At 38.2% G+C, this 27047-nt stretch overlaps 1 protein-coding gene across 1 annotated transcript in view; it reads left to right on the top strand.

Moving 5' to 3' along the window:
• Positions 1 to 27047, top strand: part of LOC148352542 (low-density lipoprotein receptor-related protein 1B-like) — a 583719-nt gene that overhangs the window by 318380 nt on the left and 238292 nt on the right. The window contains exons 17-20 of the mRNA XM_088353080.1: positions 3677 to 3790; positions 6279 to 6359; positions 7058 to 7228; positions 13297 to 13479. Coding sequence (XP_088209206.1) covers positions 3677 to 3790; positions 6279 to 6359; positions 7058 to 7228; positions 13297 to 13479 — 549 coding nt within the window. The remainder of the gene's footprint in view (positions 1 to 3676; positions 3791 to 6278; positions 6360 to 7057; positions 7229 to 13296; positions 13480 to 27047) is intronic.

The raw sequence follows: 27047 nt of genomic DNA, 5'->3' as shown, positions 1-27047 counted from the left end.
ATCGTATTTCGGGACAGGAGAACAGACGTGGTCGAGATCAAAACAGGTCGTAATTTGGGAGAGCAGACGTGGTCGAGATCAAAAAGATGGTAGCGGGAAACAAACAGGAGCAAAAACACGACAGAGGCGAAAAAGGGCTTTCCGTGTAAAACAATATTCGCAGACAGACTGACAAAAGGGGACTGACAGGATAGAGTTTAAATACTGACCGGGAACCAATCCGTCATCAAGTTGCAGCTGGCGCCACACGGGCGGGGCCAATTGGGCGCCATGGCAACCGTGACAGCAGTCGTGTTGTCGTAAGTTAAATTTAACTTGATTTATCTTTATAGAGCATATTTTCATTGTTTTCTTTTTCCTGAAAAAAGATCTTGCTTCATTCTGGGTCAATTTTAAGCGTTTATCTCGTTTTATTGCAATTATTTCGACTGCAAAATGGAAAACTAGAAACTAAAATGAGCACAATAACCCAAGAATTCATCTCCTTTTTAATGTATTTATATTTAAATTGAAGGTGGTGTCCGAAAATTCAAATATTCTGGGAATTGATTTATTTTCAATTGTTGTGTAGATATTGTATTATTAATGATATTTTATTTTATAATATATTTTATTTCGAATATTTGAAATGATACAGTTTTTGCACCTTTATAAATAAAAAATGAATTAAAGATTCCAGGACCAGAACGGAAACAGGACCCAATCGTGTTACGTTTCTCACAAATTTTATTAAAGGAAAGAGGAAGGGTTGCGCCAACGATCCGGTGTTCGCTAGGCGCGGGCAGCAAGTCGCTCTCGCCCTCGGATTGTGATCCGAACACAGAAGTGGATCTTCCGTAGCGAGCGATGGCGGTGTCAAGGAAGGAAAAGCGGGTCAATAGCCGAGACAGTAGAGAAAAAACGTGGTCGGGGTCGGAAGCGAGTCGTAAGCCAGAACGGGAGAGTAGACGTAGTCGGGGACAAAAAGAGGTCTTAAGCTGGGACGGGAGAGCAGACATGGTCAGGATCAAAACAGGTCGTAGCCAGAGACAGACGGGAGCAAGAACGGAACAAGTGGGAGTCAGGGCCGAAAAAGGCTTGCCTAGTATTCACTGAGGTTCGTAGACGGACCGACCACAGGGGACTGACAGGACTGGGTTCAAATACTGACAGGGAGCCAATCAGAACCCGCGGCAAACGAGCGGGCACAGCTGAGTCACATCAGTAATCCTGACAAAAGAATCTTACAATTTATTTTCTTTAAAGAGAAATTTAAATCAGAAAAATAAGCTGAATAATAAAAACTATATTTAACTCATTTGCTGCCATTGACTGATGAATACCATCATTTTACGAAAATGTACTTACACGACACGCTTTGAATTCAATCTGACAGCATTCAACAGTCATTCCATCAACCCGCCGATCTTTAAGGAGACCCCGCGGAGCGATTAGACGTGGCGAGTATCAATCAAGGCATTAAGCAGAAAGTGACGAATGGTCCTCCGAACAAGGTGAGGGTGGGGGGCCGTCCGTGTCCCCGCCGTGTAGCTGTCAGCGCGTCCGGCGCCGTAATTTCCCCGGGCCGTCAGACCCCCCGCCGCTGTCCCGCCTTCCTATCGCCTTTTACTGAGTGATGGAGCGATAAAGAGGCACACGGACGTCCGGGTGATGTAGCGATCATTAGCCGCCTTGACTTATGCACGTGAGGATCCGGTGAACTCCACGAATTCTTCTCTGTGGCCCGTTCGAAGGGAATTTTGACGTCTGGAGTCGTTGATTTCAGACATCAAACATAAAGATATAAAACTGTCATTTCTTGTGATGCATCCAGGGTTACTTTAACTGGATTACTTTCAATTACTTTTGGATTACTCCAATACCAAATATGCTAATAAAAGACAAAAGAACCTAAATTTGAATAAAATTACTAAATTTTGTGCAGGCTTGGAATACATGGAACGGCAAAAATGATGTTGGCAAGGTGTTTGGATTTATTTTCATTTTGTTTCTGTCGCATTTGATGTTCATTTTGCCGGAGATCAAAGAGATCAAAGCCAGGAGAGAAAGCTTACCACGTGTTGTGAGTCATCATTTGATTTATATTTAGATTCTTTTGTCTTTTATTGGCATATTTGGTATTGGAGTCATCCAAAAGTAATTGAAAGTAATCAAGTTAAAGTAACCCTACCCAACCCTGGATGCATCAACATTAAGTGGGACACAATAATGAAGTGGAACACACTTTATTGGATGTTTTAAACTTTTTTAACAAATAAAAAACGAAAAAGTGGTTGTGCAAAATGATTCAGCCCCATTGAGTGAATACTTTGTAGCGCCACCTTTTGCTGCAATTAAGGCTACAAGTCGCTCAGGGTATGTCTATCAGTTTTCGAGAAACTGATATTTTGGCCCACTCCACCTTGCAAAACAGATCGAACTCAGTGAGGTTGGACGGAAAGCATTTGTGAAGAGCGGTTTTTAGTTATTTCCACAGATTCTCAATTGGATTGAGGTCTGGACTTTGACATGGCCATTCTAAAACCTTGATATGTTTCCATTGTAGCTTTTGCTTTTTGTTTTGGATGATTGTCTCGTTGGAAGACAAATCTCCGTCTCAGTCTCAGGTCTTTTGCGGACTCCATCAGGTTTTCGTCCAAAATGGTCCTGTATTTGGCTCCATCCATCTTCCCATCAATTGTAACCATCTTCCCTGTCCCTGCTGAAGAAAAGAAGGCCCAAACCTTGATGCTGCCACCACCATGTTTGACGGTGGTGTGGGTGCGTTGAGGGTGATTTTCTGTGCTGCATTTACGCCAAACATAACGTCTCGCATTGTTGCCAAAAAGTTCGATTTTGGTCTCATCTGACCAGAGCATCTTCTTCCACATGCTTGGTGTGTCTCCCAGGTGGCTTGTGGGGAACTTTTTATGGATATCTTTAAGAAATGGCTTCCTTCTTGTCACTCTTCCATAAAGGCCAGATTTGTGCAGTATACGACTGATTGTTGTCTTATGGACAGATTCTCCCACCTCAGCTGTAGACTTCTGCAGTTCATCCAGAGTGATCTTGGGCCTCTTTGCTGCATCTCTGATCAGTTTTCTCCTTGTATAAGCTGAAATTTCAGGGGGACGATCTGATCTTGGTAGATTTGCAGTAGTCTGAAACGCTTTCCATTTCAATATATTTGCTAGCACAGTGCTCCTTGGGATGTTTAAAGCTTGTGAAATCTTTTTGTATCTAAATCCAGCTTTAAACTTCTCCGCACCAGTATCTCGAACCTGCCTGGTGTGTTCCTCGTTCTTCACGATGCTATCTGCGCTTTAAACAGACCTCTGAGACTATCACAGTGCAGGTGCATTTACACAGAGATTTGATTACACACAGGTGAATTCCGTTTACGATCGTTATTCATTTAGATCAACATTGAATCATTCAGAAATCCTCACTGAACTTCTGAACAGAGTTTGCTGCACTGAAAGTAAAGGGGCTGAGTCATTTTGCACACCCACTTTTTCGTCTTTTACTTGTTAAGTTCGGCTTCATGATTGTGTCCCACTTATTGTTGAGAAATTACAGTTTTATATCTTTATTTTTGAAGTCTGAAATGTGGCAAAAAGTTATAAACTTCAAGGGGGGCAGCTACTTTCGCAAGCCACTGTATATCTATATATACGTGACATATATTTGTTTGCAGCCGGGCCTTGTCAGAGCGACCAGTACCAGTGTCAAAATGGACGTTGCATCCCTCAAGCGTGGACGTGCGACCGAGAAAACGACTGCGGAGATTCTTCCGACGAGCTTTCTTGCAGTAAGTCTGGAAATCAAACCTGAGTCACACTCAATTCACATTAGAACCGTTTTCATCTGCATTGATAACAACGCAGTGGACAATTTTGACAACCAGATTAGACGTGGCTGTCAATGTGACTTGAGTATTTAAGCAGAGAGTGATTTCATTAACAACGTATGTTAATCGCCCATGACGTGATAGTGTTTCATCTCATTTTTTGAGGGTTTCAGAATAAATCCATCAAATCAAAATGAATATCCATAATAAATGAATTAGAAAAAAGGGCTTTGTAAAAGGTTAATTAAGGACACTGCAACACAGGCGTCTTCTGTAATGAACTCTGGCTCTAAGGACTAAGACAGGCACGTTGAATTAAGATTTTATCACTCAAGAGAAAACAATTTTTGCTGTTTCTTCATTGTTTTCAAATGGATTTTAATTTTCTAGAAATTCTGCTTACAACCTGCAAATAATACTGTACTAAAACTAATACATGTACATTTGAAGTACGCTGGAATCATTTCAAATCCACTGAAGATTTTAAGGTGTTGAGATTGACTTGTCAATAGCATGCGGTTGTTTACAGCTACGAACAGTCTAAAAATTATTCTCTCTTCCCGCCATTGACAAAAGTTGTAGATGTTAATCATGCATATTTCCTTGATTAATCTGAAATAATTCTTCATCTCAATCACACACAAAATTTGATGTCGTATGGTGGGGAAAATAACGAAGGTACATAAAAACATGTTTGTATTCCACATTGTAACATGAAAAGCAATCATAAACAAGGGACGCCATAACCCGGAGGTCTACTGGAATCAAGGATTCCGGCTCGAAGGACCAAGTCAGAATTGTCAAATAAAGATAACCATTTATCAATAAGAGAAAACCACTTTTACTGTTTCTATGTTGTTTTTAAACTGATATTTTGCCTGTTTTGTCCACTTAAAGTTTGCTAAAAAGTCAAGTTTATTTAAATATGTTGAATTTATTTGGCATGAACATGCTGCCATTTACAGCTAGCAATGGTCTAAACCTTCTGCTCTCTTCTCGTCATTGATAGAAGTTGCAGATGTCAATCGTGCATATTTCCCCAATTAATCTCAAATAATTACTTACTCAATTCACAAACAAAATTTGATGTCGTGTGTTTGGGGAAATGCCGTTACGAGGGTTTAAAGAAAATATTGTATTCCAAAACTTGACGTGAAAGCATGAAAAAAATCGTGAGCTGGACACCGTAAGGTCCACTGAAATTAAGGATTCCGGCTCGAAGGACCAAGACAGGATTGTCAAATAAAGTTAACCATTTATCAATAAGGAAAAACCACTTTTGCTGTTTCACTGTTTGAGCTGGCATTTTGTTTGTTTTGTCCACTAAAAGTTTGCTAAAAAGTCAGGCTCATTTAAGTATATCGAATTTGACTTTACTTGGCACGGTCTAAACAAGTCTGCTTTCTTCTCACCATTAATAGAAGTTGAAGATGTTAATCATGCATATTTCCCTCAATAATCTCAAATAATTAATGATTCAACTCACACACGAAATTTGATGTCGTGTGTCGGGGATAATTTTGTAACGAGGGTCCCGCGAAACATTGTATTCCACATCTTGGAATGAAAAAAATGTAATCTAGGGACCCCATGACGCTGATGGTCAAGGAGTCTGGCTCAAAGGACTAAGTCAGGAATGTCAAATAAATCTATGCATTTTTTTTAGTAAAGATCAAATATATTTTGCTATTTCTTTGCTGTTTTTGAACTGATGGTTTGTTTGTTGTGTCCATTTGAGATCGCTAGAGTCGGACTTATTCAAGTATGTCGAATTTGACTTTACTCGACATTCGCACGCCATTTTTTTCTTTCGTTTCCCCTCGGGTGCAACCTAAGCCAGCTCAAAGACAACAGTAATTGAAGTTCACGCTCGACTCCCTTCAATCATAATCAAGCCTTTGTCGGGAAACATATTCCGCTCGTCGCCTAAAATCTCCTTCGGGTGGCGTCCTCCAGCGAGACAGATCCCGACGCGGATTTTGTTTGTCAGTAGTTTAGCGTCCGTCTCCGTCTTTGACATTATTTATGGATGCCGGCGTCTCGTTTTCAGACGAGACCGACGTTTACTCGAGACCCTCATCATTTATGGATGCGGCCTGCTTCATTTTTAATGAACGTCAAAATCCCGGCGAATCGGACGTCGGACGCGAAAGGAAAATAAGATACGTTGCCGTGGAAACCGGAGGAGGTTTATTTTATCCTATTTATTCTTTTCAGTCGGATCCATTCCAACGTAGAATTGCGTTTCGTTCTGAAGTCGATAAATGTTTGGACATCGGGTAAGGAAATCGGGACGGGCTTATCTGGAAGTCTGAAAACGGACGGAGAGCCGTTGGGAATTGAAATGTCAGGAAGGGGAATCTATATTCCGACGATAGCGGGGAAGTGTCCTTGAGTTGCGGGCAGAGGACAAAACGAGTAAAGTTGATTTATTTCATTGTTTTTGCAGGTTTTCCCACCTGTGAGATCCTCACCCAGTTCACCTGCGCCAACGGCCGATGCATCAGTGACAAGTGGCGTTGTGATTCAGGTTGGAAGGACACAATGGAGCGTCCATCCATTCATTCATCCATTATCTGGACCACTTATCCTCAGTAGGATCGCGGGGGTGCTGGAGCCCATCCCAGCTATCTTCGGGCAGTGGGCAGGGGACACCCTGAACTGGTTGCCAGCCAGTTGCAGGGCACATAGAGACAGAAAATGTACTTGCTCATTCACACCTAGGGACAATTTGTACCGGCCAATTAACCTGACATGCATGTTTTTGGAATGTGGGAGGAAACCGGAGTGCCCGGAGGAAACCCACGCAAGCATGGGGAGAACATGCAAATTCAACACAGGAGGTTCGATCTCATGACTTCAGAACTGTGCCGCACACGGGCTAACCACTGCGTTGCTCATTAAATAATGTTGAGACAATGTTGAGATCTTTTATGATGAAAGCCCACAGAACAAACTGTAAACACCTGGAAACACAGCCGAGCACCCACAAGGAATCGTCATTTTTTTTTTTATAAATATTAATTGTTCATCCAAGATCATTTTACAGATTCACTTTAACGCAGCTTGAGGATGACATGTTTCGACACCATTTTCTGTCACCTGTTTTTGTTTTGTTTTATGTTTTTTTGCAGTCGTTTTATCCTTTTTTCATATGCACGCACTTCTTGTGTGTTTATGAACGAGTACTTTTCTTATAACCGCAATTTGTTTCGTATACATTTTCAGACGACGACTGCGGCGACGGAAGCGACGAAGCGGGCTGTGTCCTGTCGTGCACAAAAAGCCAATTCCGGTGCAACAGCGGGCGCTGCATCCCGGACCATTGGGCCTGCGATGGAGACGACGACTGCGGGGATTTCAGCGACGAGAGCGCCGCCTGCAGGGGGGGAGCTGCCGGTAAACAATGCGTATTAAAACGGGAAATTCCATCTCTCGTTTTTCAGTATCCGAAGTTTTTTTTTTTTTTCAATACCGTAAATTCCGGACTATAGAACGCACCTGATTATAAGCCGCACCCACCACATTTTAAGAGGATAACTGCTTTTGTACTTACACAAGCCGTACCTGTACACAAGCCGCATGCGCCCACATTAAAACATGTAACACAATCACAAATTTAACCCAAACCCGACTCTTGAGTCCCGCGATTGTAACTGAATATAAAGTACACAGCCCAAAGACCACAGCCGGCAAAATGAACAAAAAATGATACCGGTACTTAAGGTTTGATGCAGACCTGCAGAGTCCGGGTCCCGTTGAAAATAACCCAAGGAAAAAAAATGTATATTTCCAAAGGTAAGTGTGGGAAAAATATACTGTATATCCACTATTGTCCGCTGCGTCCACAAACACGTCTCACCTTTACTCCACTTTCCGTCAGCCCCCGTTGTTTTCGCCCCTTCTTTTTGATTCGCCCGTGGAAAACATATCAGAATAAGTCTCTAAAATAAATACATTACAAAAATATACATATACATATTATACATGGTTACACATATTTACAAAGAAAGACGGTACACCGAGAGAGTTTTCAAAGCTTTAATAATAATATTATAACTTTCATCTCCCAAACCGTGCCTGTGAAGGGTAGCAAAACGCTACTAGCAACACGCTCGCAACACAGTAAACGGGTCTGTTAAAAAAACATACCGTACTTGGAAAATCGTGATAAACCTTCCTCATCTTCCTCCTTATAACTGACGTCATCAAAGTCGTCTTCCCCAGTATGGGAAAGAGACTTTGTCATATAGACGTCGTTCCACGCTCCCTTATTCAAAAACACGCTAGCAACACGCGCGTAAAGTTTACGTACATTAGCTCTGTTTCCTTCTTTATCAGACTGCTCGATTGCTTTTAGCTTGAAAGCTGCGTCATGTGCCTTTCTTATTGCAATTTACATGGTGAGGATATGTCTACGCTGATTTAAATTGCGCACAAGCTAAGAAGTTGCAGTCTTCCTCGGCGCATATATTCCACCTGTCTAAATCTTACAATTTGTACTTGAGCGCCACTGGCGGCCGTTAGAAAAATGACATCAATTGGCCTCATCACTGAATAAGCCGCAGGGTTGAACGTTTGGGAAAAAAGTAGCGGCTTATAGTATAGGAATTTACGGTATCTGAAACGCCAGTGTGTAATATTTGACCACTAGATGGCAATGACAGTTTTTTTTGAACCTGTAGGAGGAACTAAATGTTACACACTGTCCCTTTAAATTCAGTCTTTATTTTTTGAATGTATATTTTTATTTAACATTGGATTGCTTTCATTATTGTTTAAATTTATTTTTATTGTGCGGAGATTTCAGCGACGAGAGCGCCGCCGGTAAACTATGTGTATTCAAACGGAAATTCCATCTCTCTTTTTCAGTATGTGATTTTTTTTATTTATTTTTTTTTTTGCTTAATTTTGATATCTAAAACACTAGTGCAGGGGTCGGGAACCTTTTTGACTCAAAGAGCCATAAAAGCAAAAAATATTAATTTCATTTTGGGAAAGAGCCACACCATATATTATGAGACAAATTTACTAAATTGCTAAACCGGCGCCCCAGACAAAAGCTTAGTCTTCAGCACATTTATTTTTGATGATTTGATCAAAATTATGAAAAGAGAATAATGCCAGAGCCCCTGTCCCAAATTCAACAAACATACCACTTTAAACTTGTCTCTTTCTTGCAATGACTCAAGATCGGTTAAACTCCTTTTGACCCTTTTTTTCATACATATTGGTTTCAAAACCAGATGCAAGCATTTATTTTGTAAAAACGTCACAACATTCTGAGAATAGGGAGCCTGATGAGCTCACTTTTGGCGCAGGCGGCGTAGGGCGAGAGATGGGAGGGAGTGCTTGCACTTTTTGCATAGCTCCACCCATCCCTCCCACTCACCCAATCAAATGACTAAGTTCTCTTCCGGTGTTTTGGCGCATTTACAGTTCTGTGGATTCATCATAAAGTATCTGAACACTGAACACAGATTATACAGTGAACTTTTAAATAAAGGATTCTTTAGCGTTGTACAGCCAAAACGAGTTTTTTTCCCCCCTTTTTTGTGTGACACCTTGACTGTAAATTGTAGTGAAAAACGTGCCCTATATATACTGCGAAGTGTTACCGTTGCATTTAGCTTTGTTTGGCTTTACGTGTACCTGAATAGGATTGCAAACTCCGGTTTTGAACAAGATGGAGAAATTTTGCATGCAATCAAATTGGTCTCTGAGCCACAAATACTCATAGAAAGAGCCATATATGGCTCGCGAGCCATAGGTTCCCGACCCCTGCACTAGTGTGTAATAATTAACCAATTGGGCAATGACAGTTACGCACTGTCCCTTTGAATTCAGTCTTTATTTTCTGAATGTTTATTCTTATTTCACATTGGATTTTGTTTCATTTTGTTTGAATTTATTTTTATTGTTTTATTAAACTCTTTGAAACTATTTGTATTCACGTATTACTTACTTGATATAATATATATTTATAAAATTAATATAATTAAAATAATACACTTATTTCTAATCTCACATAGTGGAAGGTGCTCAATTTTTTGTTATGTTGAATATTTAAATGAACAATTTTGCTACAAATGTTTTGATATTTAATTCTCATTTAAGATTTGCCCCAAAAATGTATTTGCATATTATTTTATATTTATATTATATCATATTATATCGAATGCCACCTAATTCTCTGCCTATTTCAAATATACCATTTCCTCTTATTATTATTTTTGTAGATTGCAGATTGTTTGAACATTTTATATAAAATACTATTTTTTATGCACATATATTATATTTTATGATATTATATTACAGTACATTATTTTATGGTACAGAATATTATATTGTATTATATTATATTTGATTGTATTATATTGTATAATTGTGTTATCCTATGTGTTATGTTATGTTATATTATTAATATATTTGGCAAATGGTATTCATAATACGTCATAATATATTAATAATTTCATATGGCTGATGGCACCTTATTATCTCCCTATTTTAAATATATAATTTCCTCTTATTATTATTGTTGTTATTGTTTTGGATTGGAGATTGCTTGAATATTTTTTTAAACACTTTATTTTTTATGCACATATTATTATTATCATTATAATATTATATTGTGGTATTTTGTGTTATATTGTTGTTAGTTATACAAATAATGCATATTTTTTTTTTTGCTTCTTTCAAATATTCAAATTCATACGTTTTAATTTATTGTCAGTTTAATTTGTATTTGATATTTTTTTAAATCATGTAATTTTAAATATTCTACCTACAAATGTTAAATATCTTTATTATTATTTTATAATATTGTCTTATTAATGGAGCTTATTTTTTTGACATTTTTAAAATATTTAAAAAATATTGCTTTTCTTATTTTACTGTTTTTTTTTAATCTTTATCAAACTTTACTTTTTTTATTTTTCAATTCATCTTTTTAATTAGTATTGTTTTTTTCTATCCTAATTTATTTGAATAATTTCGTTAAAAAATATTATTTTATTTACTTTGTTCTATGTTTGATTATTTATTTGAGCTAAACACAAAATAATAAGTGAAAAGGCTAATATAAATAATAAAAGTATATGCCAGTGAAAGAAGTAAATGTCCGTTTCAATTTTTTGTTTAACCAAAAGCCACGCCCTATCCCTACAATTTAAGTAAAGCCATAGAACTGTATTCCATCTCGTTTTCACTTCCACATTTCCTGTTTCTAGTCAAATTCGAAAGCAAAAGCGTAAAACCTCTCTCAGAATAAAGTTTCAAAATAGAGTGCCTCGTTGTCACGACGTAAAATCGCAACAAGAACCTTCAAAAACTATATTTGCAGGCACCAATCGTATTCAATTTTCACATAATTTTTCCGTGGCCACGCCCCCATTCATCCCCTGTCACATGTTCCGATAGTAATCATTTAATAAATCATTTTTCCTCTGCCCGTCGCTATAAACCCACGTTTTTAACGACGCCTCTGTTTCCATCACTCCATTTTAGCTCGCTAATTGTGTTCCGCGACGCATAAATTCGCCGTTGGTACTAACGAGCACGGCGATGAATCATCTTCGTTTGAATAACGTTTTTTTAGCGCTCGAAAATTTCAACATCAGCGTTGAATAATTTCTTCTAATAATTACAAAAAACAAGTAAAGCACCCTCACGTGTCATTAGAATATGTCAACGATCCATCAAGTTTTTTTGTTTTCTTTTATGCCCGTAGGCTAGCTTTTTTCGGCACAAAAGAGTTAGCGTGGAGCTGTCAGCTGCACAAGATTTCCTACTCGATTGTTTTGTTCTAGAGAGAAAAACAAAAAGCGGGCGGGTTATTTGATTCTGGTCTTTGTGACTATTAAAATGAATCATGACGCCCAGTAAAACTCATTTGTTGAGTAGAAATCCTAAAATTGATTTGTAAATAAACAATAGGGGCCTCGGGATTGAACCCTGTGGAGTGCCGTAATGTCACAGAAACTCACCCTTACTTGTAATCATAATTTGTCAATTCATTTTTTTTTCTATGCCACTGGATTAACTTTTTGGGGCACAACAGAGTGTCGAGCTGTCATCTGCACAAGATTTCCTACTCGATTGTTTTGTTCTAGAGAGAAAAAAAAAACAGCAGGCAGGTTATTTGATTCTGGTTTTTGTGACTATTAAAATGAATCATGACGCCCAGTAAAACTCATTTGCTGAGTAGAAAACCTAAAATGGATTTGTAAATAAACAATAGGGGCCTCGGGATTGAACCCTGTGGAGTGCCGAAATGTCACAGAAACTCACCCTTACTTGTAATCATAATTTGTCAATCCATTAAGTTATTTTTTTTTCTATGCCATTGGATATACCTTTCTGGCAGAACAGAGTAAGTGTCGAGCTGTCATCTGCACAAGATTTCCTACTCGATTGTTTTGTTCCAAGGAGAAAAACACTAATTACTATTAAAATGAATCATGGCGCCCAGTAAAACTCATTTGTTGAGTAGAAATCCTAAAATGGATTTGTAAATAAACAATAGGGGCCTCGGGATTGAACCCTGTGGAGTGCCGAAATGTCACAGAAACTCACCCTTACTTGTAATCATAATTTGTCAATCCATTAAGTTATTTTTTTTTCTATGCCATTGGATATACCTTTCTGGCAGAACAGAGTAAGTGTCGAGCTGTCAGCTGCACAAGATTTCCTACTCGATTGTTTTGTTCTAAGGAGAAAAACACTAATTACTATAAATATGAATCATGACGCCCAGTAAAACTCATTTGTTGAGTAGAAATCCTAAAATGGATTTGTAAATAAACAATAGGGGCCTCAGGATTGAACCCTGTGGAGTGCCGAAATGTCACAGAAACTCACCCTTACTTGTAATCATAATTTGTCAATTCATTTTTTTTTTATATGCCAGTGGATTAACCTTTTTGGCACAACAGAGTAAGTGTCGAGCTGTCAGCTGCACAAGATTTCTCACTGGATTGTTTTGTTCCTATTATTGTTGCTATCAAAAGGAATCCCTTTGTGGGAGGGGGGCTGATCAGGGCACATAATCTTAAATCTGTGTGCTGCTGCAGAAAACTAAAATTCTCCAACTGTATCTCCTGTAAAAGGCGTCTAAAAGTAGAATAGCGAGGGGGCTGGGAATCCTCTCATCAGTATCAACTGTGTCTGAAATAAGGTCTGCCCGGACGCCCGGGGAGTGCATCTTTTACAGCGGGCGTACAACTTACAAAACGTCTCCGCCCGGGTCTCTTAGAAGACTTATAAAATACATCATCCTTTCCGTCCTATCATGTCTTATTTAACCCTGGAGAACCCAAGAAGCCTTTTCTTCTTCGGAAATTGACGACCCGTGGGTTCTCCGAGCAACGCCAAAATATCACTTTTCGTTCCCTGTCAATACACGAAGCCTACAAGTGGTCGTTGTGGAACAATGGATCCAATCACTAGCGGAGTGACTTTCTTTTCAGGTTTGCCTCCGGTAATGGAGTGCGGCGTGGAGGAATTCCATTGCGTGACGGACGGAACTTGCATACCCGAACGTTGGCGGTGCGACGGAGACAAAGATTGCGAAGACGGCCGGGACGAGAAAGATTGTCGGGGGACCAAAAGGATGTGCGACCCCAAAGCTAAATTCACCTGCAAGGATACGGGTAAGCTAGGGGTAGATACGTGTAGCTTGTTTTGTTGAATCTTCAATTCGGTTTGTGGTTTTTATTCCCGCACCGGAGGAATAATAGACTAGCTTCTTCTTCGACGCTATTAGAATATGTCAACGATCCATCAAGTTTTTTTGTTTTCTTTCTATGCCCGTAGGCTAGCTTTTTTCGGCACAAAAGAGTTAGCGTGGAGCTGTCAGCTGCACAAGATTTCCTACTCGATTGTTTTGTTCTAGAGAGAAAAAAAAAACAGCGGGCGGGTTATTAGATTCCGGTTTTTGTTACTGTTAAAATGAATCATGACGTCCAGTAAAACTCATTTGTTGGTTAGAAATCCTAAAATGGATTTGTAAATACACAATAGGGGCCTCGGGATTGAACCCTGTGGAGTGCCGAAATGTCACAGAAACGCACCCTTACTTGTAAGCATAATTTGGCGTTGTCTTCTACTTAAATTTGGGTCATTCCTGATATCCGGTTCTATTTGAGCGTTATATTTTGTGTTAAAATAGGCTTTTACTTATTTTAAAAAGCAGACCTTTACCGTATAATGAATTAATCTTAAATACCGTAAATTCCGGACTATAGAGCGCACCTGATTATAAGCCGCACCCACCACATTTTAAGAGGAAAACCGATGTTGTACTTACACAAGCCGCACCTGTATATTAGCCGCATGCGCCCTCATTAAAACATGTAACACAATCACAAAATTAGCCCAAACCCGGCTGTGAGTCCCGCGATTGTAACTTGATACAAAGTACACAGTCCAAATACCACAGCCGGCAAAATGAACAGAAAATGATACCGGTACTTAAGGTTTGATGCAGACCTGCAGAGTCCAGGTACCCGTTGAAACTAATCCAAGAGCTATATTTCCAAAGGTAAGGGTGGGAAAAATATATATCCACTATTGTCCGCCGCGACAACAGGTCTCACTCACTTTTATCCCACTTCCCTTCAGCCCGCGTTTGCTCCGCCCCTCTTTTTTAATTCGCAAAACTTATCAGAATAAGCGTCTCAAATAAATACATTACAAAAATATACAGGTGCAAATACATATTATACATTGGTTACACATATTTACAAAGAAAGACAGTACACCGAGAGAGTTTTCAAAGCTTTAATTATAATATTATAACTTTCATCCCAAACCGTCCCTGTGAAGGGTAGCAAAACGCTACTGGGAACACGCTCGCAACACAGTAAACGGGTATGTTAAGAAAAACGTAAACCGTCCTCATCTTTTTCCTTAAAACTGACGTCATCCAAGTCGTTTTCCCCAGTATGGGAAAGAGACTTTGTCATAAAGACGTTGTCCCGTGCGCTCTTATTCAAAAACACGCTAGCGACACGCTCGCACTTTGCATGCAGTAGCTCTGTTTCCTTCTTTATCGGACTGCTCGATTGCTTTTAGCTTGAAAGTAACGTCATGTGCCTTTTTTTTTGCAATTTGCATGATGAGGATATGTTTACGCTAATTTAATTTCTGCACAAGCTAAGAAGTTGCAGTCTTCCTCGGCGCATATATTCCACCGGTCTAAATCTTACCTTTTGTACTCGAGCGCCGCTGGCGGCTGTTAGAAACATGACATTAATTTGGCCGCATCACTGAATAAGCCGCAGGGTTGAAGGTTTGGGAAAAAAGTAGCGGCTTATAGTCCGGAATTTACGGTAAGTTACTCTGATTTTCGTTCAAGTACACGAAAGTCATGTTTTTTTAACCCCTGTTACAAATACAATTGAGAAAAATCTAATACATTCATGGTTTTCCATCATTTCTGTATTGCCTTAATGATAATATTCCGTACCTAGTGCCAATTCCAGTTATTAGTGCATTTTTTAAGTTTAAAATCACTAAAATATGTTGTGTCCCCGTGTGGACTGTCCCCCGCTGTTACTCTGATAATCTCATTATCATTTTAGTCACGTCTCTCTGATGTAACACTATTTTGGAGGAAAGACATTCAAGGAGAAGAAGAACTCTTTAATAAACTGTTTTTTTAAATGTTTTATTATGGTTTAGGGACCAATATTTCGTTGTAATTTTGATAATCTCATCTCATCAGCTGCACCGCTTATCCTCAGTAGGGTCGCGGGGGTGCTGGAGCCCATCCCAGCAATCATCGGGCAGTGGGCAGGGGACACCCTGAACTGGTTGCCAGCCAATCGCAGGGCACACGGGGACAGACAACTCACTCGCTCAGTCACACCTAGGGACAATTTGGACCGGCCAATTCACCTGAAATGCATGTCTTTGGAATGTGGGAGGAAACCGGAGTGCCCGGAGGAAACCCACGCAAGCACGGGGAGAACATACAAACTCCGCACAGTAAGGTCGGGAGCTGGATTTGAAACCACGCAGGAGGTTCCCACGACCTCAGAACTGTGCCGCACACGCGCTAACCACTGCGGTAGTAAAGATGTCAAAACAAATTTCACAGTAAACATCGTTCCTATTCACCCAAACACAAGCTTTGTCTTCAATGCCAAAAACGTTCTTCTTCTATGCCAAAAACTAGTGTAGTTTTCCTCCACGCTGAAATCTACTTTATACTTCTGGGTCGTATTCTTTGCCTAAACTAGCTTCTTTATCACCAAAAACTAGCATCTTGTTCATTGCCAAAACTACCTTCTTCTTCTATGACATTAATTTGTGTCGTTTTCATCCATCCGGAAAACTAGTTTTTTACCTCTGAGTCAAAGACTTTCTCTGTTTCCAAGAGTCTTCTTTGCCAAAAACTAGCTTCTTTATCACCAAAAACTAGCATTTTGTTCATTGCCAAAACTACCTTCTTCTTCTATGACATTAATTTGTGTCGTTTTCATCCATCCGGAAAACTAGTTTTTTACCTCTGAGTCAAAGGCTTTCTCTGTTTCCAAGAGTCTTCCTTGCCAAAAACTAGCTTCTTTATCACCAAAAACTAGCATGTTGTTCATTGCCAAAACTACCTTCTTCTTCTATGACATTAATTTGTGTCGTTTTCATCCATCCGGAAAACTAGTTTTTTACCTCTGAGTCAAAGACTTTCTCTGTTTCCAAGAGTCTTCTTTGCCAAAAACTAGCTTCTTTATCACCAAAAACTAGCATCTTGTTCATTGCCAAAACTACCTTCTTCTTCTATGACAATAATTTGTGTCGTTTTCATCCATCCGGAAAACTAGTTTTTTACCTCTGAGTCAAAGACTTTCTCTGTTTCCAAGAGTCTTCTTTGCCAAAAACTAGCTTCTTTATCACCAAAAACTAGCATCTTGTTCATTGCCAAAACTACCTTCTTCTTCTATGACAATAATTTGTGTCGTTTTCATCCATCCGGAAAACTAGTTTTTTACCTCTGAGTCAAAGACTTTCTCTGTTTCCAAGAGTCTTCTTTGCCAAAAACTAGCTTTTTTATCACCAAAAACTAGCATGTTGTTCATTGCCAAAACTACCTTCTTCTTCTATGACATTAATTTGTGTTGTTTTCATCCATCCGGAAAACTAGTTTTTTACCTCTGAGTCAAAGACTTTCTCTGTTTCCAAGAGTCTCCTTTGCCAAAAGTTAGCATCTTCTTCCACGCCGAAAACTTGCTTCTTCTTCTATGGCAGAAACTAGTGTGGTTTTCTTGCATGCTGAAACAGTTTTTACTTCTTGGTAAAAAAGATGGGTTGTTTTCAAGCATAATCTTTGCCAAAACTAGCTTCTTATTCAGTAAAAAAAAAACTAGCGTATTCTTCTACAACAATAACTAGTGTAATTTATTCCATACCAAAAACTAGTTTTTACTTTACAAAAACTTGTTTCCAAATGTATTCTATGCCAAAACTAACTTGTTATTCACAAAAAAACTAGCTTCTTCTTCTTTGCCAAAAACTAGCTTCTTCTTCTACGACAACAACTAGTGCAGTTTTTCACTCGCTGAAATCTAGTTTTTTACTTCTGAGTCAAAGAGTTCCTTTGTTCCAATTGTCTTTTTTGCCAAAAACCAGCTTCTTCTTCGACACCCAAAACTTGCCTCTTCTTCTATGCCCCAAAACAGATTAGTTTTCTTCCATGCTGAAAGCTAGTTTTTACATCTGGGTCAAAAACGTGCGTTTCCTAGATTATTTTTTACCAAAACAAGCTTACTTATCTTATTTATCTTATTTATTGTCTTATTTCTTAGCTTAACTATCTTATTTTTCTTTGCCAAAAACTAGGTTCTTCGATAAAAAAAAGACTAGCGTAGCTTTTTTCATGCTAAATAGTAATGGTTACTTCTGCGTCAAAAAGTTGATTTGTTTCATATACTTCATCGGCAAAAACTAGCTTCCTCTTCTTCCTTTATGTCAAAGACTAGTGTGATTTTCTTCCATGCTGAAAACTAGTTTTTACTTCTTGGTCAAAAACATTTGTGGTTTCCAAGCATATCATTTGCCGAAACTAGCCTATGATTCACCAAAAACTAGCTTCTTCTTCTTTGCCCAAAATGATCTTCTTGTTCTACTACAATAACTAGTGTAGTTTTCTTACTCGCTGAAAACTAGTCAAAAAGTTGTTGTTTTTTCCAACCCAAACACAACCTTATTTTTCAACGCCAAAAACGAGCTTCTTCTTCTTTGCCCAAAATGATCTTCTTCTTCTAAAACAATAACTAGTGTAGTTTTCTTCCACGCTGAAAACTTGTCAAAAAGTTGTTGTTTTTTCCAACCCAAACACAACCTTATTTTTCAACGCCGAAAACTAGCTTCTTATTCACCCAAAAAACTAGCTTCTTCTTCTCTGTCCAAAATGATCTTCTTCTTCTACAACAATAACTAGTGTAGTTTTCTTCAACGCTGAAAACAAATCAAAAAGTTGCTTTGTTTCCAAGCCAAACATGACCTTATTTTCCAACGCCAAAAACTAGCTTCTTTTTCACCCAAAAAACTAGCTTCTTCTTCTTTGCCCAAAATGATCTTCTTCTTCTACAACAATAACTAGTGTAGTTTTCTTCCACGCTGAAAACTAAAAAAAGTTGCTTTGTTTCCAAGCCAAACACGACCTTATTTTCCAACGCCAAAAGCAGGCTTCTTATTCACCCTAAAACTAGCTTCTTCTTCTTTGCCCTAAATGATCTTCTTCTTCTACAGCAATAATTAGTGTAGTTTTCTTCCACGCTGAAAACTAAAAAAAGTTGCTTTGTTTCCAAGCCAAACACGACCTTATTTTCCAACGCCAAAAGCAGGCTTCTTATTCACCATAAAACTAGCTTCTTCTTCTTTGCCCTAAATGATCTTCTTCTTCTACAGCAATAATTATTGTAGTTTTCTTCCATGCTGAAAACTAAAAAAGTTGCTTTGTTTCCAAGCCAAACACGACCTTATTTTCCAACGCCAAAAGCAGGCTTCTTATCCACCCTAAAACTAGCTTCTTCTTCTATGCCCTAAATGATCTTCTTCTTCTACAGCAATAATTAGTGTAGTTTTCTTCCACGCTGAAAACTAAAAAAAAGTTGCTTTGTTTCCAAGCCAAACACGACCTTATTTTTCAACGCCAAAAACTAGCTTCTTATTCACCCAAAAAACTAGCTTCTTCTTCTCTGTCCAAAATGATCTTCTTCTTCTACAACAATAACTAGTGTAGTTTTCTTCAACGCTGAAAACAAATCAAAAAGTTGCTTTGTTTCCAAGCCAAACACGACCTTATTTTCCAACGCCAAAAACTAGCTTCTTTTTCACCCAAAAAACTAGCTTCTTCTTCTTTGCCCAAAATGATCTTCTTCTACAACAATAACTAGTGTAGTTTTCTTCCACGCTGAAAACTAAAAAAAGTTGCTTTGTTTCCAAGCCAAACATGACCTTATTTTCCAACGCCAAAAACTAGCTTCTTTTTCACCCAAAAAACTAGCTTCTTCTTCTTTGCCCAAAATGATCTTCTTCTTCTACAACAATAACTAGTGTAGTTTTCTTCCACGCTGAAAACTAAAAAAAGTTGCTTTGTTTCCAAGCCAAACACGACCTTATTTTCCAACGCCAAAAGCAGGCTTCTTATTCACCCTAAAACTAGCTTCTTCTTCTTTGCCCTAAATGATCTTCTTCTTCTACAGCAATAATTAGTGTAGTTTTCTTCCACGCTGAAAACTAAAAAAAGTTGCTTTGTTTCCAAGCCAAACACGACCTTATTTTCCAACGCCAAAAGCAGGCTTCTTATTCACCATAAAACTAGCTTCTTCTTCTTTGCCCTAAATGATCTTCTTCTTCTACAGCAATAATTATTGTAGTTTTCTTCCACGCTGAAAACTAAAAAAGTTGCTTTGTTTCCAAGCCAAACACGACCTTATTTTCCAACGCCAAAAGCAGGCTTCTTATCCACCCTAAAACTAGCTTCTTCTTCTATGCCCTAAATGATCTTCTTCTTCTACAGCAATAATTAGTGTAGTTTTCTTCCACGCTGAAAACTAAAAAAAAGTTGCTTTGTTTCCAAGCCAAACACGACCTTATTTTTCAACGCCAAAAACTAGCTTCTTATTCACCCAAAAAACTAGCTTCTTCTTCTCTGTCCAAAATGATCTTCTTCTTCTACAACAATAACTAGTGTAGTTTTCTTCAACGCTGAAAACAAATCAAAAAGTTGCTTTGTTTCCAAGCCAAACACGACCTTATTTTCCAACGCCAAAAACTAGCTTCTTTTTCACCCAAAAAACTAGCTTCTTCTTCTTTGCCCAAAATGATCTTCTTCTTCTACAACAATAACTAGTGTAGTTTTCTTCCACGCTGAAAACTAAAAAAAGTTGCTTTGTTTCCAAGCCAAACATGACCTTATTTTCCAACGCCAAAAACTAGCTTCTTTTTCACCCAAAAAACTAGCTTCTTCTTCTTTGCCCAAAATGATCTTCTTCTTCTACAACAATAACTAGTGTAGTTTTCTTCCACGCTGAAAACTAAAAAAAGTTGCTTTGTTTCCAAGCCAAACACGACCTTATTTTCCAACGCCAAAAGCAGGCTTCTTATTCACCCTAAAACTAGCTTCTTCTTCTTTGCCCTAAATGATCTTCTTCTTCTACAGCAATAATTAGTGTAGTTTTCTTCCACGCTGAAAACTAAAAAAAGTTGCTTTGTTTCCAAGCCAAACACGACCTTATTTTCCAACGCCAAAAGCAGGCTTCTTATCCACCCTAAAACTAGCTTCTTCTTCTTTGCCCTAAATGATCTTCTTCTTCTACAGCAATAATTAGTGTAGTTTTCTTCCACGCTGAAAACTAAAAAAAATTGCTTTGTTTCCAAGCCAAACACGATTTTCTTTTTCAACGCCAAAAACTAGCTTCTTATTCACCCAAAAAACTAGCTTCTTCTTCTTTGCCCAAAATGATCTTCTTCTTCTACAACAATAACTAGTGTAGTTTTCTTCCACGCTGAAAACTAAAAAAAGTTGCTTTGTTTCCAAGCCAAACACGACCTTATTTTCCAACGCCAAAAGCAGGCTTCTTATTCACCCTAAAACTAGCTTCTTCTTCTTTGCCCTAAATGATCTTCTTCTTCTACAGCAATAATTAGTGTAGTTTTCTTCCACGCTGAAAACTAAAAAAAGTTGCTTTGTTTCCAAGCCAAACACGACCTTATTTTCCAACGCCAAAAGCAGGCTTCTTATTCACCATAAAACTAGCTTCTTCTTCTTTGCCCTAAATGATCTTCTTCTTCTACAGCAATAATTATTGTAGTTTTCTTCCACGCTGAAAACTAAAAAAGTTGCTTTGTTTCCAAGCCAAACACGACCTTATTTTCCAACGCCAAAAGCAGGCTTCTTATCCACCCTAAAACTAGCTTCTTCTTCTATGCCCTAAATGATCTTCTTCTTCTACAGCAATAATTAGTGTAGTTTTCTTCCACGCTGAAAACTAAAAAAAAGTTGCTTTGTTTCCAAGCCAAACACGACCTTATTTTTCAACGCCAAAAACTAGCTTCTTATTCACCCAAAAAACTAGCTTCTTCTTCTCTGTCCAAAATGATCTTCTTCTTCTACAACAATAACTAGTGTAGTTTTCTTCAACGCTGAAAACAAATCAAAAAGTTGCTTTGTTTCCAAGCCAAACACGACCTTATTTTCCAACGCCAAAAACTAGCTTCTTTTTCACCCAAAAAACTAGCTTCTTCTTCTTTGCCCAAAATGATCTTCTTCTTCTACAACAATAACTAGTGTAGTTTTCTTCCACGCTGAAAACTAAAAAAAGTTGCTTTGTTTCCAAGCCAAACATGACCTTATTTTCCAACGCCAAAAACTAGCTTCTTTTTCACCCAAAAAACTAGCTTCTTCTTCTTTGCCCAAAATGATCTTCTTCTTCTACAACAATAACTAGTGTAGTTTTCTTCCACGCTGAAAACTAAAAAAAGTTGCTTTGTTTCCAAGCCAAACACGACCTTATTTTCCAACGCCAAAAGCAGGCTTCTTATTCACCCTAAAACTAGCTTCTTCTTCTTTGCCCTAAATGATCTTCTTCTTCTACAGCAATAATTAGTGTAGTTTTCTTCCACGCTGAAAACTAAAAAAAGTTGCTTTGTTTCCAAGCCAAACACGACCTTATTTTCCAACGCCAAAAGCAGGCTTCTTATTCACCATAAAACTAGCTTCTTCTTCTTTGCCCTAAATGATCTTCTTCTTCTACAGCAATAATTATTGTAGTTTTCTTCCACGCTGAAAACTAAAAAAGTTGCTTTGTTTCCAAGCCAAACACGACCTTATTTTCCAACGCCAAAAGCAGGCTTCTTATCCACCCTAAAACTAGCTTCTTCTTCTATGCCCTAAATGATCTTCTTCTTCTACAGCAATAATTAGTGTAGTTTTCTTCCACGCTGAAAACTAAAAAAAAGTTGCTTTGTTTCCAAGCCAAACACGACCTTATTTTTCAACGCCAAAAACTAGCTTCTTATTCACCCAAAAAACTAGCTTCTTCTTCTCTGTCCAAAATGATCTTCTTCTTCTACAACAATAACTAGTGTAGTTTTCTTCAACGCTGAAAACAAATCAAAAAGTTGCTTTGTTTCCAAGCCAAACACGACCTTATTTTCCAACGCCAAAAACTAGCTTCTTTTTCACCCAAAAAACTAGCTTCTTCTTCTTTGCCCAAAATGATCTTCTTCTTCTACAACAATAACTAGTGTAGTTTTCTTCCACGCTGAAAACTAAAAAAAGTTGCTTTGTTTCCAAGCCAAACATGACCTTATTTTCCAACGCCAAAAACTAGCTTCTTTTTCACCCAAAAAACTAGCTTCTTCTTCTTTGCCCAAAATGATCTTCTTCTTCTACAACAATAACTAGTGTAGTTTTCTTCCACGCTGAAAACTAAAAAAAGTTGCTTTGTTTCCAAGCCAAACACGACCTTATTTTCCAACGCCAAAAGCAGGCTTCTTATTCACCCTAAAACTAGCTTCTTCTTCTTTGCCCTAAATGATCTTCTTCTTCTACAGCAATAATTAGTGTAGTTTTCTTCCACGCTGAAAACTAAAAAAAGTTGCTTTGTTTCCAAGCCAAACACGACCTTATTTTCCAACGCCAAAAGCAGGCTTCTTATCCACCCTAAAACTAGCTTCTTCTTCTTTGCCCTAAATGATCTTCTTCTTCTACAGCAATAATTAGTGTAGTTTTCTTCCACGCTGAAAACTAAAAAAAATTGCTTTGTTTCCAAGCCAAACACGATTTTCTTTTTCAACGCCAAAAACTAGCTTCTTATTCACCCAAAAAACTAGCTTCTTCTTCTTTGCCCAAAATGATCTTCTTCTTCTACAACAATAACTAGTGTAGTTTTCTTCCACGCTGAAAACTAAAAAAAGTTGCTTTGTTTCCAAGCCAAACACGACCTTATTTTTCAACGCCAAAAACTAGCTTCTTCTTCTTTTGCTTAAAATGTTCTTCTTCTACAACAATAACTATGGTAGTTTTCTTCCACCCTGAAAACTAAAAAAAGTTGCTTTGTTTCCAAGCCGAACACGACCTTATTTTTCAACGCCAAAAACTAGCTTCTTCTTCTTTTGCTTAAAATGTTCTTCTTCTTCTACAACAATAACTTGGGTACGTTTCTTCCACGCTGAAAACAAAAAAAAGTTGCTTTGTTTCCAAGCCAAACACGACCTTATTTTTCAACGCCAAAAACTAGCTTCTTCTTCTTTTGCTTAAAATGTTCTTCTTCTACAACAATAACTATGGTAGTTTTCTTCCACCCTGAAAACTAAAAAAAGTTGCTTTGTTTCCAAGCCGAACACGACCTTATTTTTCAACGCCAAAAACTAGCTTCTTCTTCTTTTGCTTAAAATGTTCTTCTTCTTCTACAACAATAACTTGGGTACTTTTCTTCCACGCTGAAAACAAAAAAAAGTTGCTTTGTTTCCAAGCCAAACACGACCTTATTTTTCAACGCCAAAAACTAGCTTCTTATTCACCCAAAAACTAGCTTCTTCTTCTATGCCAAAAACAAGCGTAGTTTTCATATATGCTGAAAACAAACTCTTACGTCTGGGCTAAAAATGGCATATTTAGTGTTCTAAATTCAATTACACGATCGGTATAAGTTTTTTCCTGACGCTACTGAACGCATCTTCTCTGATTGGTCCATTCCACTGTTCTATTCTGCTGTTTTTTAATGAGATCGGAATCAATGGCTGTCGGGTCTTTTTTTGCGCTATTTATTAAAAAAAAAAAAAAAGGATGAATTTTGTTTACTTTTGTTGTGACTCGTTTGATTTATCACCACAAAAATGTATTCACGCTTTCCCTTTTTATTTATTTATTTTTGTCTCTGTCGCCCACCCCTTGAATAATGATGTTTTCGTCTTTGGCAATTCTTTTTCCCCCCTTTCCTTCTCTCCTCTCTTTTCATTTTTTCATTTTTTTTTTTTTCCCACGGGTTTCTTATTCATGCCACCGACATGTTTTTATGATAGTGGAGCATCCTGTGAAATATATATTTAGCCCGCAGCCGCTTATTTCCTTTCGCCACCTGGCTGGCGACACAGCGGGCACTAAACATACGGAAGCCTGGCTGGAACGGGGGATTTTTTTCGGATTATGTATTTTTATTTTAATGGGGCAGGCGGCAGGTTTTCCGTGGCGAGCATATACACAGTAGCAGTACGTGCGCCACGGCGCTTGATCCTCCCACGCCGAGAATAAAGCCACGTGGACACTTTGAAGGAAAATCCATAGAGTGGAATATGCAGAAAAATGATGAGGCATTGCCGGCGTCTCTGATGTTTCTTTTCCTGTTTGTTAGCAGCGAAAATGATGAGCGGTAGTTCTCTAACTTTTTTTTGTATTTAAAACAGCGCCACCTAGCGAAAACTGATTGAAAAGTGTCAGGTTTTCAAATTAGATTGTTTTTATATTACTAAATATAAAAACAATGTTTCTCATACACACACATGAAGTAACGTTTCAATAATCAGTCTAATTGCATCTCTTTTATGGTTTGAAAATAGAGTTGAGGTGTCATTTTAGGGTTGAACCCAACTCGGAGGTTTTAAACTAAGATAGGGTTTGAAACCGGGGTTTCAGATTGATATAAAGGTTTTAGAGCATTTGTAGGGTTTCCAACTAGGGTTTGGAATTAGGATTTTATCTTCAAGTAAGGGTTTTTATCAGTATTTGGGGTTTCAAAATAGAATCAAACTAGGGTTTGGGCTTCAAATTAGGCTGTTTGTTAACAGCGAAAATGATGAGCGGTAGTTCTCTAACTTTTTTTTGTATTTAAAACAGCGCCACCTAGCGAAAACTGATTGAAAAGTGTCAGGTTTTCAATGTAAATCTCTTGAATTTCTGTCTCAAGGTAATTAGATTCTTTTTATATTACTAAATATAAAAACAATGTTTCTCATACACACACATGAAGTAACGTTTCAATAATCAGTCTAATTGCATCTCTTGTACGTTTATCAATCTTATATTCTTTTATTGTGAAATGCTCATGTGAACTTTCTCCCTGAAGTATAATAAATTACGGGGTCTCTTTCCCTTGTAACAACATCACATGGAGGACGTGAGGAAATCTGCTCTTGGTATGATTCGATTTTAACCATATATATGTATTTTATTTGGGTAAATATGGCCACGAAATAGTCTTAATAATGATTGACTTTAACAAAAGACCTGGAAAAGAAAAAGGGAAATGTCGTGAAAGCTGAAAAAAGTCGCGTTTTAGACACTGAAAAGATAACTCCTTGGAAGCAAAATTCAAACAGGATCAGGACCCAAATGCGTGACGTTTCTGACACAAGCTTTTATTTTACGGGAAATGGGGAGTCATGCACGTTAGGCAGCAGTCTGGTGTGGAAAGACAGGAAGCCAGAGACCGATGAGACCGATACCAATCGCCCGAGCAGATATCGGACAGATGGGGTTGATACCGGACAGGACGGGACAGACAGGATTGATATTGAAACAGGATATCAAAATTAAACAGGACAAACTAGACGGGAACGATAACTGGTGGGAATAATAAACAGGACAAAAAAAGACGGGACCGAGACTGGAAACCGATGTTAAACAGGATAAAATAAATGCATCAAACCTTAAGTACCGGCATAATTTTCCGTTCAATTTGCCAGCTATGATACTTGGACTGTGTGCTTTATATTCAGTTACAATCGCGGGACTCAAAGTCTGGGTTAAATTTGTGATTGTGTTACATTTTTTAATGTGGGCGCATGCGGCTTATATACAGGTGCGCCCTGTGTAAGTAAAAAAGCGGTTATCCTCTTAAAATGTGGTGGGTGCGGCTTATAATCAGGTGCGCTCTATAGTCCGGAATTTACGGTAATCTGAGTTGGATGACCAATTCTTGGAATCTTTTCCACCGTTACCAGTTTCTCCATTTGTGGATAATGGCTTTGACAGTGGTTCGCTGGATCCCTACAGCCTTGGAAATGACTTTTTTTCCTTTTTCTATTGGAATTTCTTTGGATCGTGGCACCTTAATACAGGGCCAGATAGGTTCTGATTTGGATTTTTTTGGTACCTTAATGTTGGAATTATATACATATATTTATCCTACAGTAATGAATTATATACATATATTTATCCTACAGTTGACATTAATATGTTATAAGTGTTCTCAGCCCTTCTTGTTTAGTTTTCAGCCGTAAGCTGTGAAAACTCTCTCGGTGTACCGTCTTTCTTTGTAAATATGTGTAACCATGTATAATATGTATTTGCAACTGTATATTTTTGTAATGTATTTATTTTAGAGACTTATTCTGATATGTTTTCCACGGGCGAATCAAAAAGAAGGGGCGAAAACAACGGGGGCTGACGGGAAGTGGAGTAAAGGTGAGACGTGTTTGTGGACGCAGCGGACATTTACACTGCATTGGCAAGGGATTTTAAGTTCTTTGTACAGTCTTTTCATCTTACAAACCAATGAGAAACAACTTGACCTGGAATGCAATGCAAGTTGTTTTTCATCGAAAACCTTGAAAGAAGAGAAGGAAGTGTCCACCAGAAACCAGCTGTGATCATCGGGCGGAAAGCAAGGAGTGCGAAGATGAATTAACTCTACGTAGCAACAGTTAGAACGCGGTCTCAATTAGTTAGATAGAACCCCTCCCTTCAGAAAATTGAGACTCATGTACGACGGGG

Source organism: Urocampus carinirostris, chromosome 14 (assembly GCF_059441175.1).
Source record: "Urocampus carinirostris isolate Australia breed hairy pipefish chromosome 14, RoL_Ucar_1.0, whole genome shotgun sequence".
NCBI lineage: Eukaryota > Metazoa > Chordata > Actinopteri > Syngnathiformes > Syngnathidae > Urocampus > Urocampus carinirostris.
The sequence above is the reverse complement of the archived record's forward strand: the minus strand, read 5'-3'. Positions and strand labels throughout refer to the sequence as shown.